This window comes from Podarcis vaucheri (assembly GCF_965113315.1).
Source record: "Podarcis vaucheri genome assembly, chromosome: 11".
Lineage (NCBI taxonomy): Eukaryota > Metazoa > Chordata > Lepidosauria > Squamata > Lacertidae > Podarcis > Podarcis vaucheri.
Window position 1 is genome coordinate 35,140,044 of NC_138749.1, and position 19,160 is coordinate 35,159,203.

Sequence of the window (19,160 nt, forward strand, 5' to 3'; positions counted from 1 at the left end):
CACAATTAGCTTTCATAAAAAGCTGTACATGACTTTCTGCAGTAATGAGATTCCCAAGTTTGCATCTCCTTGTGTGTGTGTCTGTGTTTTCAAATCATGATTTAACAAAGGCTCCTTTTCTACCAGCTTTATGGTTACACTCCGCAGCAGTGATGGGCCGAAGCATCATTGAAGGATTCCCCCCTGACAAATCCTCCTTTGTGTAACGACTGGGCAGGACCCATTAAATGAAAGGATCTTTAAAAAGAGCAGCCAGGCACACTTCATCAGCCTGCTGCCCTGTTCTTATAATCCTTCTGGATAATTCACAGGGACAAGACAGGCTGCGAAGAGAACATTGTCACCAGTACAAGCATAGATTGCTGATCCCTAGCTGCCTGAGAGATGCTGTAAAGCTGTGGCTGTAATATATCGCACACGTACCCCACCTTGCAAGCAGCCAATTGACAAGTTTGCTAAGTATTAAGATGTACACTGATTTAGTGTCACTGACTTCAACGGAAATGAATGGACTCAGAACTAAATTCTGTATGCCAGTTCAACTGCGCAATGGATTACACAGGCAGCGTTCAAAACTCCCATTGTTCTAGGTGCATTTTGCAACTGGGAATTTCATTAGCGAGAGCAATTTCAGAGCTCTGGGTGCAGTACTGAGCCTAAGATTTCAGATTAAAACTGCCACTGCTGGAGCTGAGGGTGTGGGAGGAGAAATTCCTGTCTGCTCAACTTCCAGGAGATCACTGCAGCAACAAGCAAGCTGATAGATTCTGCCTCTCAGTTGGCCTTACAGAAAGACAGCATTTTGAGGGACCCACATAAGAATATTAAGGAGGTGGGCAGAGAAAGCATGGCTTTGTTTTTGTTTTTGCAGTCTTCATACTAGACCATGTGAAAAATGAACATAGGATTTAAGCTGAAGTTCATTCATTTTCAGCTTTGTATTTGTGTTATAAAAAACGTGCACCTAGACATTCCATTGTGGCACCCATAACCTAGGTTTAAGGTGCTGTTTAGCTCCTAGCTTTCATATCTCAGTTTCTAACACTGTAGACAGGATGTGATAAAGCAGAACAGTCTAGAACATCATAGAAAAGGTCTTCTCTCTTTCTGTCTCATTAGAATAGTAGCAAACTAATAATGGAGCATGGAGTTAACCAAACTGTTCAAATTGACCCTCTATCTAGTAAAAAAACAAAAACAAAACAAAAACAACAACCAGTACATGTCCTAAGTTTTCAAATACAGGATTGCTGATCTCTGTTATGACACTTGCCTTCAAGAGTAACAGGAAGAGAGATAGTTCACAGGTATGTTAATTAACAGGTGTTTTAGGAATCCAGAATTTAAAAGGTTTAGAAGTATTTCATATCTCTTGTTCTCCCATATTCTAAAACAATTCTTTCTTAGTTTCTTTCTTTCTTTCTCTCTCTCTCTCTCTCTCTCTCTCTCTCCCCTCTCTTTTACCCCATGAGCATAAGCCAGAATAGCAGCTGCATTTTGTGGTTATGCACTGCAAGATGGAAGGACTCCGAGTTGCTTTCCTTTCCTCATGCTGTCTCATACCAACACATGCTGGCAACTGGCAATCATACATGCATGAAAAGTTAGGTGGTCAAAAGAGATACCGAATTGAACATGAATCGTGAATCTCGTGGGGTTTGAAATTGCACCTTGGAGAACTGTATGTTATAAAGTTCTAAGGAGAACATTTCATTTGCAATAGAATTCACCCGGCTTAACATTACACATGCTGCAAATGAGTTTGTATGCTGCACACCCACCCTCATAAGCAATGAGGGTGTCATTTCAGCCGTATATTACATTTTGGCAAATACAAATAAATGTTTGGGGTGAAAACATGTTTACTAGTTAAAACAAAGCTAAAATGTTCATGAGGTAAAGGTCAGAGAATATTTCATTCCCTACTGAGCAAATGGTCAGGAAGCACATTTGTCTCCATTTCCTGTCAAAACAGGAAGAGTGCAACTTCTTCCTCCACACAATGACTTTAGTTTTGCTTCCCACCTCCAGCTCTTACTCCCTCAGGGCCTTCCAAATGAATTTTAGAAGTGATCATTTCTTTTGCCTGTGTCTGTGACAACTCACTGACTTGGCTTGCTTTTTACTTTGTCTACTTGATAATACTAACAATTAAAAGCAATGAGATCTAAATATAGAATTTGAAGCTAGTTCATCTAAATTGTGCTCCAATATAGTTTAGTAGTACTGCACAAACAGCATAGAGCCACGATGTTCATAATCTGTTTATAAATTGCCTTCAAAATCTGTTTCATCACACACACACACACACACACACACACACACACACACACACATGAATAATACTTTGAGTTATAGGAGCATTAAAAAAAAATCAAACTGGGATCCCCGACAATAAAACTAAACATGACTTCAGGTGTGATTATGTGTGATTCCCAACGTAATTAATTGGAAAAAAAAAATGTCCTTAGGCTGAAGAAGCAAACATTGTTTTCTACTTTGAGAAAGAAATGGAATTTGTTCTTAAAAATAGAACATTTTGTTCACAGCTATCAGGAAGAAAATAAGTCTTGGTACAAATAATAGCAAGAATACAAGCTTATAGGAATCAATGCTTAGTTCATATTTTTATGACTTGGAGTATGAACTGTGGCATTAGCTTTCATAGGGAAGATTTCATTTAATGCACGAAGCAGACAGTGAAAAAGATGGGCTGTGTGTGCACACATGCTTGTAAACTGGAATTAAAAATGAGCACACAATTGAAGCAGAGACACCATCTATCAAATCAACATAAATGACATTCAGTTAAGAAGCCCATAGATGAAGATGGATTCTGCCTCCCCCGCAAACACTTGCAGGCTTGTGCTCAATTTGCATGACACAGCATACATGAGATCATTTCTGTTTGTAGTGACCTAGCCTATTGAGTTCATGATTCAAACCAGAAGAAAGTGTGTCAGATCTGTTAATTCATTAACAGATGAATTCATCCAGCATACTTTATCTGTCTCTTAAACTCCCCCCTGAAGTATAGGTCACAAATGGAATGCCACGGAAGACTAAATCCCGCCCTCACAAGTTTCTCTTGTCCATTTCTAATGTCCAATCCGTTCATAAATACAATTTTTAAAAGGACATGTTGAATGTTCACCACATTCAAACCACAGAAGGGCACTGATGGTAGGTGATGGAAAAGGTGTACATATATGAACTAAGGCTGTGGCCCAATTAAAGGTATCTTCTTCACATGACTTTTAATTGTTTAACTCATGTATCACATCTTGGTTCCCTATGAATAAAAAAATAGGAAAAAAACAGTTCCCCTTCTTTATTTTTAGATGATGCCCATGTGTGTCACAACAGACGCCATATTTGAAGAGCATTCTAATGCGTGTAGGAGAGCTGGGGCAACATCTCAGTCAAGAAGATGGCTGCCACCCACTATGTTTTTGATCTTCCTGTAATAAAAAATAATGCTCAGGGGAACGGGACTCTGCTGCCTGATTCATAAGGCCATATTTTCAGTCAGTAAGGGGGTTTTAATAGATGACGTTAACAAAACTCTAGAAGGGCAATTGCAGGGCCAGAGGCTGCTGCGGAACTTTTTTTTTTTCTACAGGTGGAGAGAGAGGTCCACCACTAGAGGCCTTCCTGATGCAGCCGTGTAAAGACCCACCACCGTCACAGAAATGGAGTATTGTAGAGAAGTGGTCAGGGGGAAACCAAAGATCTGCAGATTTCTAAGTCCCTTTGGTTCCCCTGATATAGTGCCAAAATCAGCTCAAAGCTATACTAGCACTGGAGCTGCCAAATTAAATCCCTTCCATTTGAGTCAATGGGAGGGGGAAAGGTGGAAAGGGTAATATATAGCTGTCAATCCCTCTCTGCAACCTGGCAGGACTCCATTTTGGATCTCCTGTCACCCCACCATAGAATTGCTTTGCCAATCAACTAAAAACACTGCAGGGGTAGTATAACTACGCAATACTGTAATTTATATCATTCAGTCCTATATGTGTGGAAAGAGTTGGCAGCAGAGTTTGTTGTAGGATTTTGTTTTGGGGTCAATGTTTCACTGCAGTGTTGAAAATCTCTTCCCCATGAAAGCTCAAGCTACATTAAAATGAGTTAAGGTAACTCTTCTGAGAAAAATATTCTAAATATCTACTGATTGTATTTTAACTCACAAGTCTTGCTCCAGTTGATATATTTCTGTTACATGTTTCCCTTCCTAACAGCAAAAACAAAGTTGCACGAAACTTTATTGTATTGTATTTTTAATTTTGTGATTTTAAACAGTTTCGTGAGTTGCTGGGTACCATCTTGCAACTTTGTACTCCTGTGCTTAGCTACACGAAGCAGGAATATACAAAAAGAAACAGTATCTTCATTGTGAAGGAATAAAATTATATTAAGGGTGAAATGTATGGAAAAGACAATCTCCTTCTCTGTGTTGTGAGCCAGAAGAAGTCTAACAGTGCCATCTTATGCATGCCTACTTGGATATAAATCCTACTCAGTTCTGTAACACTTACTCCCAGGTCAGTGTGAATAGGACAATAGGCCAAATATTTGTTTTCCTGGATATTATGCCACTTCTCACTTGCAAACAAGGAGGGGACCAAGATGATTAAGGAAACCAAGCCTTATGAGGAACAGTTGAGGGAGTTGGGTATGTTTAGCCTGAAAAAGACGATATATGATAGCCATCTTCAAATATATAAAGGGCTGTTGCATGGAAGATGGAACAAGCTTGTTTCTTCCACTCCAGAGGGTAGGACCTGAACCAATGGATTCAAGTTACAAGAAAGGAGATTCCAACTGAACATCAGAAATAACTTTCTCACGGTAGAAGCTGTTCAGCTGTGGAATGGACTCCCTTGGAAAGTGGTGGGCTCTCATTCCTTGGTGGTTTTTAAGCAGAGGTTGGATGGCCATTTGTTATGTTTGATTTAGCTGAGATTCATGTATTGCAAAGGGTTGGACTAGCTTAAACTCTCCTTCCTATCTGCCAGTCCCCCACTTCCCAGAAGGTTCTTCTAGCCCCTAATAGGGATGAGTGAATCAGAAAATTTCTCTTTCTTTCTGTTCCTGCTCATTTTTCTCTACATTTCCATGTCGTTTTCTGATTTTTTTAAAAAAGGGAAAATACATTGATATTTTAGTGTACATTTATTTTAAGAGCCAAATTTTTAATGCAGTTTTGCTTAATATATACATTTTTTGCAAGCAATTCCCCCTGATACGGTGCATCTCTGTAGGTTGTTTTCACAAATGTTGGCATCTTTGTACACATTACTTGGCTGGAGAACTGCAATGAACTGGAGGAATGTGAATTTCAAAGGATGGCTGTGTTTCAGTTCTCATATTGTTTTGGAAAATGCAGATTAGGTATATTTGCCTATAAATGCAAACGGGATTAAATTTATTTCTTACCCGTTGCCCCTACATTAGTGTACTGTAGGGAAAAATACAGAGTTGGATATCTTTGATTTGTCTTTACATTTCACATATTACACTCCTTACCTGGGCATCCCCTTCTACACCTTCTGGCAAAAATAAGCTTAAAACAATAGCAAGATTTGTGGGTTGCATTCAACTAATTTCAAAGCTAAGTCCATCAATTTCAGTGAGTTCTGAGTATTACATAGCTGGATTCAAATCAGTGTTACTTCGAAACACAGGTATACTCAAAAGCAAGGGTTGCAGAACCCTGCAAATTTTACTTCAGTGAACTATCAAATCACACTAGATTATTTTTAGCATTACTAAAAATCTGCCACAGCATATGATTTTAGGGTTCTTTAAATACACCTGAGGTCTTGAGAATCTCAGCTTCTATTTTAAAACTAGTCAAACAATTCTAACATTGTTAAGTTGTAGAGAGGGAAGATTGAGAACACAACCTTGAATGTGTGACATGCAGTCACAAAGGGAAAATGGCAAGCAAAGTTTAATGCCGTAATTGTAAATCAGTTTCATGAGTTCATCTTGCAACTGCAGGGCTAGCTTAAGAGGAAAGACAAATCCTGATGTCTTCCAGGTCAGGATTTTCACTCTCTCTACTAAATCATTGAAATCTAGAGCACATTCAGTGAGCCATTATGGATGCAAAGTTCAAGCCTCATTGATTTCAAGAGAAAAAAACAAGTCTTTCTGAAATTCACCATGGAAGTGACCAGGACTTATGCTTAGCTTTGAATGAATCGTGTCTTCTGTATATTCTTCTCACAGTAAGTGAAGAGTGACATAGCGCAGCTGTAGAACATCTCTTTTGCATGCAGAAGGCCCAAGATTCAACTCCTAGCATCTCCAGATATGACTGGGAATGTCCCTTCTCTGAAAACCTGCCATTCAGTTAGGTGGGTGAATTTGGTATGAGGACACTTCCTATGTTGAGGACGTGGCCATTTCCCCTTTCCCTTACGCTTGCAATCCTTCCCGGTGCTCTTCTTCTGTAAAGAATGTGAAACTTTCCCTTATAGTGCCCAAAGAGTAAGATTATATTGTAGTTCATTTCAAGACTTCTAACTGTATCTTACTGTCTACAGTCTACAGATCAAACACGTAGATCCTAAAACTGTACAATCTAAAATGACCAACTGTGGGTTTGATCCTGAGGAAGTTAGTTAAAATGAAACAAGCTAGTCATGACTAAAAGCTCATCCATTGGTCCGAGAGATTTTCCACTTGCCCTGTGCTTTCTATGAACAAGTCAGAAGGATTCTCTGTTTGCCCCACTGCTTTCCCCGGGAAAACCAGCTCTTTACCGCTGAACCGGGGCAAACGTCAGTTCATGGAAAACCTGATTGAAGTTTGCTCAGATTCAGATGCAAGTAGCATGCTTCCCCAGAGAAAAGTGGCAGGGCAAGTGAAAGTGTGGACAAGCCCTTAGCCCCATTGATTTTAATGGGACTAAAGGGTGGTTAACTTAGTCTCGTGCAATACCTTGTGCAAATCTAACTGCTTTGGAAAGCCAATTCCATAAACAGAAATCATGCCCGAACCCATTGATTCAATATGAATGAGTTAAATGATTGTGCCAAACTTAACAGGCCAATGGACCTTCATATTCTGGGAAGTAAGAGTGTTCTATTTCTTGATAAAGTAACACTTGAATAAAATAATAGCTTCCGAACTATTGTCCATATTTTAAATAGTAAAAATCAAAATAAGCTTCTTTTTTGCCAAATATTAATCCCCTCAACAATTAATTTAATTTAATTTAATTTAGGCATTTTTTTTTTTTTTACACAAACTGGCAATATTCTCATGGACAAAACAACTGATGTCTAAATGCTTAATGCTGCTCACTATTCCATTTTTAATTTAAATTCTTAGCTATAAACAATTAAAGCAAATATGGTGGCTTGGTATTGACAGAATTATTGCTTTCTGGCTTGGCCCAGGGCAACAAGTAACCTACAGGGAAAACTCAGAATGCATCAATCATAAATATTATCATTGTTTGCTTTATTTGAAACTTGATTTTCTGCCACGAAGAGGGCAAGTTATGCCTGCACTGCAGCGTTTTAAATTTCATACAAGGCTTGCTTGAAAATTAGAACAATAAATTATTTCTATGTTGGGTTCTTTCTACAAGGGGCACGTGGCTCGTCAGCTAGCGGAGGGCCATGCACGCAAGCTGGCTTCCAGCTACACAAGTTGCCCATGTTGGATTGAAATCTAAGAACACAACAAGGTGAAAGATGCAAGGAGCCCCAACACAGATAGCTGGGATGTGGGACTCTACACACGGCTTCCAGTGAGAACTCTGCATACAGAGCTCAGCACACAGCTGGCACAGATTGGATGTGCATCGAAATGTACATAGACATCAGCACTGCACAGAGCAGATGGGAGGACGTCTTCTCATCAGTTTTATAATAAAAAGGGGGATGTGCATCCCTCGGGGATAATTCATATAGCTATTACCTGCCTGTTGCTGGTAGTCAGCAACACCTTGTTACCCACAGTTTTCTCTGGATCAGAGCCTTTTAAAGCCTTAACAGTAAAGTATGAGTGTGTTTTACGGCGACATCTGCACTATAAAAGAACGGTTTAACATGCAGTTATCATGACCTATCCTATAATATTGTGGGAAGGTTTGGATAGAGTAAAAATAATTATAACACACATGCACAAACCACTTCTTGAATAGGTAAGAAGCTACAATGTTATTTGCTTGTTTGCTTGTCTCACTTTTCTTCTTCTTCTTCTTCTTGTTGTTGTTGTTGTTATTTCTGTACTTTTCTTGCTCTGTACATTGGATTGTCTAAGCAAACACCTTTCTACTATAAGGTTGACTCTGGTTTAAAAGGGAAGTAACAAACTTTTCTTAAAGTCTTAATTCAATTTTATGGTTGTCATATAGGTGTCAGATTTATTGGTAGTATTTCAGGACTGAAATTCTGCCTGAAAATTTTATGACTAAAAACCCTAGTCCATGACAGATTTTTGACAGGGGGGATACAAAGAAAAATAATAAAATTTGCTTGATCAGGTCCACAACATACCCCCTTGAGCTTTTCTGGTTTATAAAATAAATATTGAAATTGCAATTGGCAACAGTCTCAATCTAAGCAAAGTTAGTTTTGGAATTATAGTAGTTTGCAATTGATAGAAAGGAGCTGATCTTACACAACAATTGAGGTGTCACAGTGATATATCCTCAACAGAAGGATCTTGAATTATATTAAAACTAGAGAATGTTTTTTTAAAGTGTATAACATGCAACAATATGCATAAAAATATTGAAGCTTCACAGACAATAGCATGCAAATATTACTGTAAATGTCAGATATATGATGCAGATGTGATGTTTTCGAGCCCTTTAAAACATTAACCCCAAAGCACAGATCTGACTTATGCCATGATGTGACTGTGAAGTGCAAAGAGGATTATTTTGCAACCTACCTGCCTGTTACGTTCATCCATAATCCTTGTGATCTGAATCTTTTTTCTCCCCATAGTCCCCGTTTTTCTTCTCTCGTTCGTTCCTACACTCGTGTATTTTCTTCTTATCTTTCCTTCCTCTTTCCTGTTTCCTCAAACCAAGAATCCTTCTTCAGCACTTACGCGATTCAATTCACAGACCCCTGCATCCGTTCCTGCTAAGTACACAAAAGAAATGAAGTGTTAGGGAGTTATTTGGACATAATCTTTATAGAACGATGCTACTGTGATATCTTACCAACTGGCTTAAGTGTGGTTTTGAATGCAGAACTGCTAAATAAGCAATAAAGTCAGAAATGATTAGGCATTATTATTAGTAATTGCGCTAAACTGGATTTTTGTTTTGTTTTGTAGCTATGGCACCTCAATCCTACAGACAGTTATTCAGAAGTAAGAGATGCTCTTTCAGTGGGGAACATACATTTTAGGCTCTGGATATAAGCGCTGAAGAAAGCTTTTAAGACATCACTAAAACAATTAAAGTGCATGCACTCATACTTCTCATAGATGCAAATTTTCTCTATTCTGTAAGACTTCCTTGGAAATATGAAAAATTACCTAAATCAGGGAGTTAATGAACCTTTCCATACCTGTGCAAGCTAAGTAATCAAGCTAATTCACTTTTGAAGGAAAACAGAAGAGGTGATAATGTTTCTTATTATGCAAACTAGGCTAGACCATTATTAAAGTACTATTTGATATATGAGAAATGTCAGCCAAATCGAAATCCTTTAACCTTATATTCCATTTTTTAAAAGAAAGAGAATGACTGCAGATGAAATAGTTCAAGAGAAAAATACCCCTTTAGCTCTATCATATTGAAAAGTGAGCTTTTGCTTTTTTTTACAAACTAAATATATTTGTATATATTTCCACCTACAATAAGTGTAATAATTGGTGCAGTTGTTAATATAATCCACGCATCTACCGTTCCTTCACACATAAGGGCAAAAAACTAATCACATCATAAAGAGTCATAACTGCAAAAGAAAGCTCATAAACACATGACAATGTGTTCCTAATATTCTTCCACACAAAAAATAAACCAGAGGATTCATTCAAAACTGTTGCAAAACATTACATAAAAAGCAAATCAAAAGCTGGAAAAATAAGCAAAAGGTCACAAGCGGAAGCTGTATGACAGTTATGTGGATAAAATCAAATATCTCCCTGTAGCACATTGCAAACATTAATGTTTATTATGTATGTCTACTGAGACTGCAATCCTATACACACTCACCCAAGTGTAGCTCCCATTTAACTCAATAGGACTCACTACTGAGTAGACATACATAGGCTAAAATACAAATTTTAGCACACATAGAGAAAAATCGAAAATTGCATTTATATTTATTAGTGCCTAATTCCCCACCACCTCCACCACCACTGTGTTCCAATAAAATGATTTCTTAATTCACAAGATTGTTAAAATATGACAGTGCAATCTCAACTGTAGACTGGCTTTCCTATAGCCAACCTGTTAAATTATCCCCAAAGGTACAGTATGTAACACTATTCTGAAGCTCTGGCCTGAAAATTCAGATCGGAAAAGCTTTCTCAAATTTTCAGTTTTGTGCTCATTTTGTTTCCGTCAGTTTATTTTACAGCTATTCTGTGTTCTGGGCTCTTAAGAAAAAAAAATTAGAAGGCTATTACTCAGTCACAAACTCCAAATCTTATACACCATAAGTTAGTTTTTACACTGTACCACCAAGTCTTAAGGAATCCAGTGCTAGTATCATTACTTTACAGTATAGCAGAGAAACGAAACTATCAACTCCCATCATTTCTGCAGTTTTAGGCATTTAAAATAGTTAATGAACTCACTTTTATGCAGTCTGAGTTGACAAAACAACCCTACCTGCTTTCATTACTCTTGAAACACAGAAAGAGTGCATACGCTCAATTGTAGTAGATTCTTTTTCTTTTTCTAAAGCACTTTAAATACAATCTAAGCATGTTTTGGAAAAGCTGCATTCTCTGACATTTGCTGGTGACTAGGACAATAAGTTCATTTTGAATGTTTTTCAACTTCTCTCAGCTGGACTGCTTCCTTGGGAGTTTCTCTCCCCCCGCCGCATGTCTCCAACCCCAACAGTCAAGCTTACCTCTGATATAAAAAGCCAGGTAATTCCCATGTACGTGCAGGAAGTCTAACAGGCTTTCTCCACAACAGTAAGCCAATAGACTAATCCACAGCAAATGCATATGGAACAATTTCCCTTCCTTTCATTCACGTGGAGCCCAAGGCACTATCGGCTTACAGTCCTATGCCTGCCTAAGCTGTCGCTTTGTTGAGGGTGGAAGGTCAGAGTGGACAGATTAGAGAAGTGGTGACACGGGGTTAGCCAAGAGGAGCACTGCTTTACAGATCGAGCTGCTGGAGCCGAATGAGAAAGAGGAGGGGGGCGGGGGAGAGATCACAAAATGCTGACACTCTCGTCTGTTAGGACAAGGATGCAGAGCCCCTGGTGAAGTAACAACGTGGTGAGTCCCTCCCACACAACTAGCAGTTCCACATTTCATACTGAGCTTGAAGAAGAAGAAGAAGAAGAAGAAGAAGAAGAAGAAGAAGAAGAAGAAGAAGATTATAAACAGCCCGGTGTCAGGAACATTAAACATTCCACAACTACATAAAAATATTCTCCAAATAGTTCCACAAACACTTCTTGGACTCAGCAGACGTAAATCTAGGGCAAGCTCACCGGGTACATCGAAAGAACTCCAAATGTACATCATTGTAAGTTATGAGATGAATTTGAATCATTGTTCCCATTCGCAGCAACAATCTGTTGACAAGTGGTGAGGCGGGAGATTGAGGTGGGGAAAAGAAGCCTGTATGGCTTAAAAAGGAAGCATTGAGTCCAATTATTATGTTGTTGTTTCTCATATATATATAGGCTGAGGAACAAGAAACAATGTGTCAACTGTTTTAATCCGTATATACATGCTTATGCGTGTATGTAAGCCCACACCACACAGAAATACTGCAGTTCTATAGCTAGGGAAGTTGCAGTCTAGTGCTACTGCTTTGACTAAAAAATCGTTGTTAGGATTCCCCCGCACTCTATCCAGCTTAATGTCAAAACCATATTATTTTGTCTTTTTCACGATTTCTGTCTTTAACATGCATTATTTTATTAACACCACACACAAACACACACATACATTTTTGCAAAACTGCATGAATATAGGATCCATCTTATTTTATACGTACGGGCAAGACTCCCAACCATATAGCAAAGTACATAGAAAAGTAATTAAAATACATCATGTGACAAACAAAATAGCCATAAACCTTAAAATATTTTTAAAGATCTGTGCCAAGAGTGAAGGCGATCCAGAATTCCTTACCACCTGCCCTTGGAACTTGGAAAAGATGCTTTGAGTTGCAAAGGGTGTTATCTCAAGGTACGTACACTACAAGTGTTAGAAAAATTGCAGTGCTTCGTAAACCCTCAGACTGCATTTTAAAATAAAAAAGTGCACTAGGCAAAACTAGCTATATGGCAAGTTAAAATTATTCCAGAAGCCCTGTCAAAATAGTGTCCACATTAAATAAACCTTCCAGGCTAATGACAGAGTTATATGTAAACAAATGCATCTTTTTAAAAAAAATGTCGATGTTTCATTATTCAGATATTAACATTCTTCAAAATCACAGCCTTCAGCATTTTCCCCCTTTTGGAAACCCAAATACTTTTGTAAAGATAAAATAAAATCAGACTGTTTACTAAAAAGAGGAACTTCAGTTTGGCGGGCTTCTGTTCGCTCTACGATTGCCAAAGGCACAGATAGTTGAGGGAAGAGTGATTTGAGTTCCAGTGGGCAGATGCAGCACTGCAGACAGCCATTCTTCACTCCCTCTCTCACACATTTTCCCCCTCTCTCTCCTTCTCTCTCCCTCCCGCTCACTAACACAGAAGAATCTTGACAGAATAGCAGGAAACACGCACTGAGTGGTCAGGGAAGGAGATGATGTCAGCAACCACGAACAATAAAAGGTGTAAAGGTGCTTCCTTCCTTAAACTGTTCCAGAAGTGCAAAATGGGAACCAAAACTCTTTACTTCCTCCTGCGAACAGAACTTTCTGAATCTGCTCGGCTGCATAACACCCCAGACAGAGGTCCCTTTGAACAAGTCACCCAAGGGGCAAGAAGCAGCAGCAAAACGGAGGACTCTCAATACATCCAATTTATAAACAAAGTGGTAGCCAGAGGGAAAACTTATTTAATGGTGATGGAAGCTTTGTTAGAAAATGCAAAAAGTGTCCCCAAAATAGCACCCCCCCCCATTTTCCCTGGGCTGTACATATTCTTACATTCAAATGTAACAGTTCTTACATTTGAAACAAAAACAAAAGAACCCTCAAGCTTGTGTCATGGGCAGAGATTGACAGCGCAGTCCTATAGATAGGTCTACTCAGAAGTAATTCTCACTAGGACTTACTCCCAAGTAAGTGTGAATAGGACTGCAATCCTATGCCCAGGCCCCCTTGACTTCAAGTAAACTTGCCTCTGAGTAAACATCTATCAGATTGCCCTGTAAATAAAAATAAAAATCTGTTCTGTTTTCAAAGATGAACAAGGGGCTTTGCTTCTGTTCCTTCAAAAAGCACAGCCTGTACATTTGACACTAAGAGAGAAAGCCCAACTGATGCCAGAAAGAGAGCAGCAATATGACAATGGGCACAGAAAAGTCTAGTTAATATTATACAAAGAATGCTTCAACAGTTTTGCCTTATAGGACCATGAACAACCGCAGGTCATGGCGCAGCCCAACAATGAAGAACTGCAGATGCGGAACACAGTGTTTGTATATGAGTGCTGGGTATCCTAAATTCATGCTAATCTATGGTTTGATGCTAGCCATAACACATATTGCTACACATATATTCTGCCCATCCTATTCCTGTTGATTCAGAAATAAACCCCACAGTTTCCAATGTAACCTACTCCCTAGTAATAACAATGTATAAGATCATAGCTTTCACCTCAAAATAACACTGTGAGATAAATCAGGCTGAACGAGACAGAGATTTGCTCAAAGCCACCAAGAGTTTTACACACAGCTAAGTAGGAATCTGAACCTGGAATACTTACATCCAGTCCAGCCAGCACCACCAACGAGAAATTATTATGGGACATGATCTGTATGCTGCTGTTAAATATATAGAGGCTGGCATGGGTCAGTATAGACGTTGCCAAATCCATTTCCCCTGGCACCAATCACACAAGGATATAACCAGAATCTGGCCCTTTTAAAACAACTTTTTCATTATACAGTTATACACTAGATGTCATTACTGCTGCACTAGATCTGTAATACACGAACAGTGCGCTCCACTATATGCAGTAATCTAATTTGGGCAGAAAGCCATTATTTTTAAAAGAAATAAATAAAGTGAATCTGAGTCATCCGAAGATTTCAAACATCTGTCTCAAACATTCCAGTTCAGAAATTTAACATAACCTACATTTATGTGTTTTGATCTTATGACTGGTCTGCCACATTAAAAGATGTGCAAGGGATTTCATTCTAATCTGCTAAATTCATCTCAGGAGAGCATGCATTTTACAACAGGAAGTTTAGCACAAACACTGAAGTCATACAGAAGCTGTAACCTTGCCTACAAGCATAAACACGTGTCAGGGCTGCCACCCAGTCCCAGCTCACATAGGACCAAGTCCGCCAGCGTTCACTTTATAAGAGTCTTTATTAAGTTACAGGTTTCATTTCCGAACTGCAGCGTGCAGCTCTACACCTTCTGCCCTAGGTCGGCGAAGACCCGTCTGAGTCCCCGCCTCTTGCACACCAGCTTAATACCCTAGCCTTGCTCCACCTCCTTCGCCTCTCCCTACGTCTCTGGGTCCTTCTGCCCCCCTGGGCCTCCTCCCTTCTACTCTCCTCTGACGCTGACCCCCCTGATCCTTCTGCCTCCTTGCGGCGGGCTTTAGGACCTGGCTCACTCTCCGGGCTGCTTACTGCTCCAGCTTCCGCTGCATTTGAACTTGGCGCGCGCGCCCAACTCTCTACTTTCCTCTTAACCGTTGCCTCGCTCTCTGAGGAGGGCGTGACCACCCCTGACTCGTGCCCTCCCTCCTGCTGACAGCCTCCGGAACCCGATGCCTGTCTACCTTCCTCCCTGCTGCTCTCAGTCTTGAGCGTGGGTCCCGATTTCCAGCTGCTGCCGCCCTCAGTTATGAGCGTGGGTCCCGACTTCCAGCTGCTACTCTCTGAATCTCCTCTGTTCCCTTCCTCCTGGGGTGTCCCCCCGGATCCCCCCCTTGCTCTGCTCACTGGGGCTCCCTTTTGGGAGTCCTCTGACTCACTGCTTAGGCTTGGAGATCTCGGGTCGTCATCATCACTCATTTTCCCTTCGGATTCCTCCCCCTCGCTCTCTGCTTCCTCCCTTCTCTGCATCTCTGCTCCTGAACCCCTGACATCCATCCCCCCCTCGAAGCCCCCCCTTCCCCCCTCCCCGCTTTCAGGTGTGGGTGCTGGGTGCTCCATCATCACGGGAGGGAATGCCGGATACAGTTCGCTCCCCGTGGTTGGCCGCCAACTGAAGACCTCCGAGTCTTCCTCCTCGCGGTCGCCGACGTTGACCTGTTCCGCTTCCATCTCTGTACCGCCGTGCTCGAACCCAAGGTCCTCCCCGAACACGTCCATGTCAGTCTCTGCGTCGGTCGCTCGACCTGGCATCTCCAGCCACTTCCGGCGCCATTGCTCCTCCGGTCGATCGTCCCACCAATACGAGGTGTCTGACGCCGAACCCGCCGGCGATCCGTCTGGGGAACGGGTGCTCAGTGCGGGTTCCCCGTCCGAGTCGAATCCATGGAACGTGCTGGAAGAAAGTGTGGGCGTGAACAACCAGTCGTCGAAGAAGCTCGCTGGCATGGGTCTGTGTGGGAAAAGGGCATGAAACTCGTCCTTGAGCAGGGGTTCCTCCAAAGCGTAGTCTGGCACCCAGCTATTGGCGCTGGCCCGGGTGCCCTCTCTGGCTAGGAGGTATTCGACTCCCTCTTCCCCCCATCTGGAGTCCAAAATCTCCGTGACCTCGTTGATGGTGTCTTGCTGCGTCACCCCTCGCGTCTCCGTCCGCTCCCGGAACGGACTCGGTGCCGTCCCTGGCTCCTGGAATCTGTGAGGTGCCTTGTAGGGAGTGAGCACCGACCTGTGGAACACCGGATGCATTCTGGAACCCTCCGGCAGCGCCAGTCGGAAGGCTACCGGGTTGATCTGTGCTTCGACTTGGTACGGACCAATTTGCTTGTGCCCCAACTTCTTCTTGGCTAGTGACCTGGTCGGCACTGCGTGGGCTGCCAACCAGACCCAGTCTCCCACTTGGATCTCTTCGCCAACCCGCCTGTGCTTGTCAGCTTGCACCTTGTAGGCGTGCTTAGCTAGCTCCAGCTGCCGTCTGAGTTGATCGTGTACCGCCTGCAACTCTGACGCGAACGCGTCCGCCGTCTGTGGTTCTCCGTCCCCCACTCTCTCCCGTCCCGGGAAGGTTCTGGGATTCCTCCCATTGTTGGCGAAGAACGGCGTCACCCCTGTGGACACGTGCTTCGTGTTGTTGTAAGCGAACTCGGCGAGCGGCAGGTAATCCACCCAGGTCGCAGGTTGTTGATTGGCATAGCATCTCAGGTACTGCTGCATGATGGCATTGACCCTCTCTGCTTGCCCGTTGGTCTGCGGGTGTCTTGCTGATGCCAGATCGACCTTGACATTTAGAAAACTCATCAGCTTCTGCCAGAAATTCGAGACGAACTGGCGCCCGCGGTCGGACAGGATAGACCGCGGCAGACCATGCACTTTGAACACGTGATCTATGAACAGTTTGGCGGTTTGTTCCGCCGTGGCCACCTTCGCACACGGAATGAAATGTGCCATCTTGGTGAACAAGTCCACCACCACTAGTACAGCTGTCTTGCCTCTCGAGCTGGGTAGATCCGTAACAAAGTCCAGGGCCACTCTCTCCCACGGTTCAAACGGCGTTTGCAGCGGTTCCAGCAGTCCCGCCGGTGGTTTGTGCACCGGTTTGGCCCTCTGGCAGGTGTCGCACCTCGCAACGTAGTCCGCGACTTCCCCTCTCAGTCTGGGCCACCAAAAGTCCCTTGCGACTAATTCCACCGTTTTTTCCGTGCCAAAGTGCCCGGCCGTGGGTGCGTCGTGCAGCTGCTGCAGTACCCTGGCGCGAAGTTCGTCTCCCGGCACGTAGATGGCCCCTTTACGTAAGAGCAAGCCGTCTCGTATCTGGAACTCGTCGCCCTTCGCCGTGCCCTTGTGCACCTCTGCCATCTTCGCCTGCGCGAAGGAGTCGTCCTGCAACGCCCGCCGCACCGCATCCAGGTCTACTGTGGCTGAAGCGCACGCCCACGCTGTTGGCGCGAAGATGTGCATGGCTGCCGCTGGCGTCGCCTCTTCGAGGTATTGCGGTTTGCGGGACAGTGCATCCGCCATGACGTTGGTGTCGCCTGGGACGTACTCTATTCGGAAATTGAAGTCAGCAAAGAACTCCGCCCAACGTATCTGCCTCTGGTTCAGGAACTGAGCCGTGCGCCAGTGCTCCAGATTCTTGTGATCCGTGCAGACCTGCACCGTGTGCTTGGCGCCGATCAGGAAGTGCCTCCACGCCTTGAAAGCTGCATGAATGGCCAGCAACTCCCTGTCCCAGATGGTGTAGTTCTGCTCCGACTTGCTGAGCTTTCTGGAGTAGAACGCTCCCGGCCTCCAGACCCCCTGTGGGTCCCTTTGCAGCAGGACAGCTCCCACTGCTCTATCGGACGCGTCTGTCTCTACCCGCATCGGTCTGCTGGGGTCGATATGCAGCAGTTGCTCTTCCGACGCGAAGAGACGCTTGAGTGCCTGAAAGGACTGCTCCGCCTGCTCCGTCCAGATGAATTTCTTTTTCTTGGAGCTTAGCGTGTCCGTAATGGCCGCCGTCTGCATCGCGAACCCCTTGATAAACTTGCGATAGAAGTTGGCGAAGCCGACAAACCGCTGGACCTCCTTCCGGTTGCGCGGGCTCTTCCAATCCAACACCGCACGAACCTTGGCGCTGTCCATGGCTAGCCCCTTGTCCGACAACTTGTAACCCAAGAAATCCACCTCCGTCGTGTCGAACTGGCACTTCTCCAGTTTGGCGTACAGTCTATGCTGCTGCAGCCTCTTCAGCACCTCCCGAACATCTTGGTCATGGGCTTGCTGCGATTCGGAGAATATCAGGATGTCATCCAGAAAGCAGACGCACTTCTTGTAAAGGAGTCCCGCCAACACATGATGCATGAAAGCTTGGAAACAGTGAGAACCGTTTTGCAATCCAAACGGCATCACTCTGTATTCGTAGGTGCCCAGAGGCGTGAACATGGCTGTCTTCCACTCATCGCCCTCCCTCATGCGGATGAGATTGTACGCACCTCGCAGGTCCAACTTGGTGAACACGCGTCCCTTGCGCACCGTCGCTAGTAGGTCGTCAATCCTGGGCATGGGGAAATCAGAAGGCTTGGTCATCTTGTTTAAGAGGCGAAAATCCACCACCAGTCTTTTTTGGGGCGTGTCTTTCTTCTTCACGAAGAAAACAGGACTGCCCCCTACTGCCCTGGACTCCCGGATGAAACCGCGCTGCAAATTGTGATCTATGAACTGTTTGAGTTCCTGTAATTCGTCCTCAGACATGGAATACAGCTTCCCTTTCGGCAGCGTCGCCCCTGGTAGGAGGTCAATCTTGCAGTCATATTGCCTGTGCGGTGGTAGCTTGTCAGCCTCTTTCTCGCAGAAGACCTCCAGAAAGTCTGCGTATTTGTGGGGGACTGCTTGCAACGTTCCCAACTGCAGTTGTGATTCCTCCTCCTCTCCCTCCTGTCTGGGCAGGATGCAGTGTTCTGCGCAATAAGAGGAGCCGAAGATCAGCTGTCTCTGGTACCAAGCCAGTGTCGGACTGTGCCTGTCCAGCCAACTCATGCCCAACACAATGGGCGTGTCCGACAGTTGGGTGACATTAAAACTGATGACTTCCCTGTGGTTGCCAAGGCGCATCACCATCGGTGGCGTTTGCTTCACCACCTGCCCCCCTAGCAACTCTCTGCCATCCACTGTGACGACTTGCAGGGGCAGAGTGGCAGGCAGTAGCTGTATAGCGTGCTGCTCCACAAAATCCTGCGCTATAAAGTCTGCGTTGCTTCCAGAATCCACAGAAA

General features: G+C 43.3%; 1 protein-coding gene across 14 annotated transcripts in view; it reads right to left on the bottom strand.

Moving 5' to 3' along the window:
* The window catches only part of MEF2C (myocyte enhancer factor 2C), a 181,436-nt gene that overhangs the window by 89,212 nt on the left and 73,064 nt on the right, over positions 1 to 19,160 (bottom strand). For 10 of the 14 annotated variants that reach the window (XM_082191799.1, XM_082191798.1, XM_082191806.1 and 7 more), the window contains one exon: positions 8,920 to 9,116. In XM_082191799.1, the coding sequence (XP_082047925.1) occupies positions 8,920 to 8,973 (54 nt within the window). In that variant the 5' untranslated portion in view covers positions 8,974 to 9,116. Of the gene's footprint in view, positions 1 to 8,919; positions 9,117 to 11,066; positions 11,325 to 19,160 lie in introns of those variants that run through there. The other 4 variants (XM_082191800.1, XM_082191802.1, XM_082191805.1 and 1 more) reach the window with 3 other exon arrangements.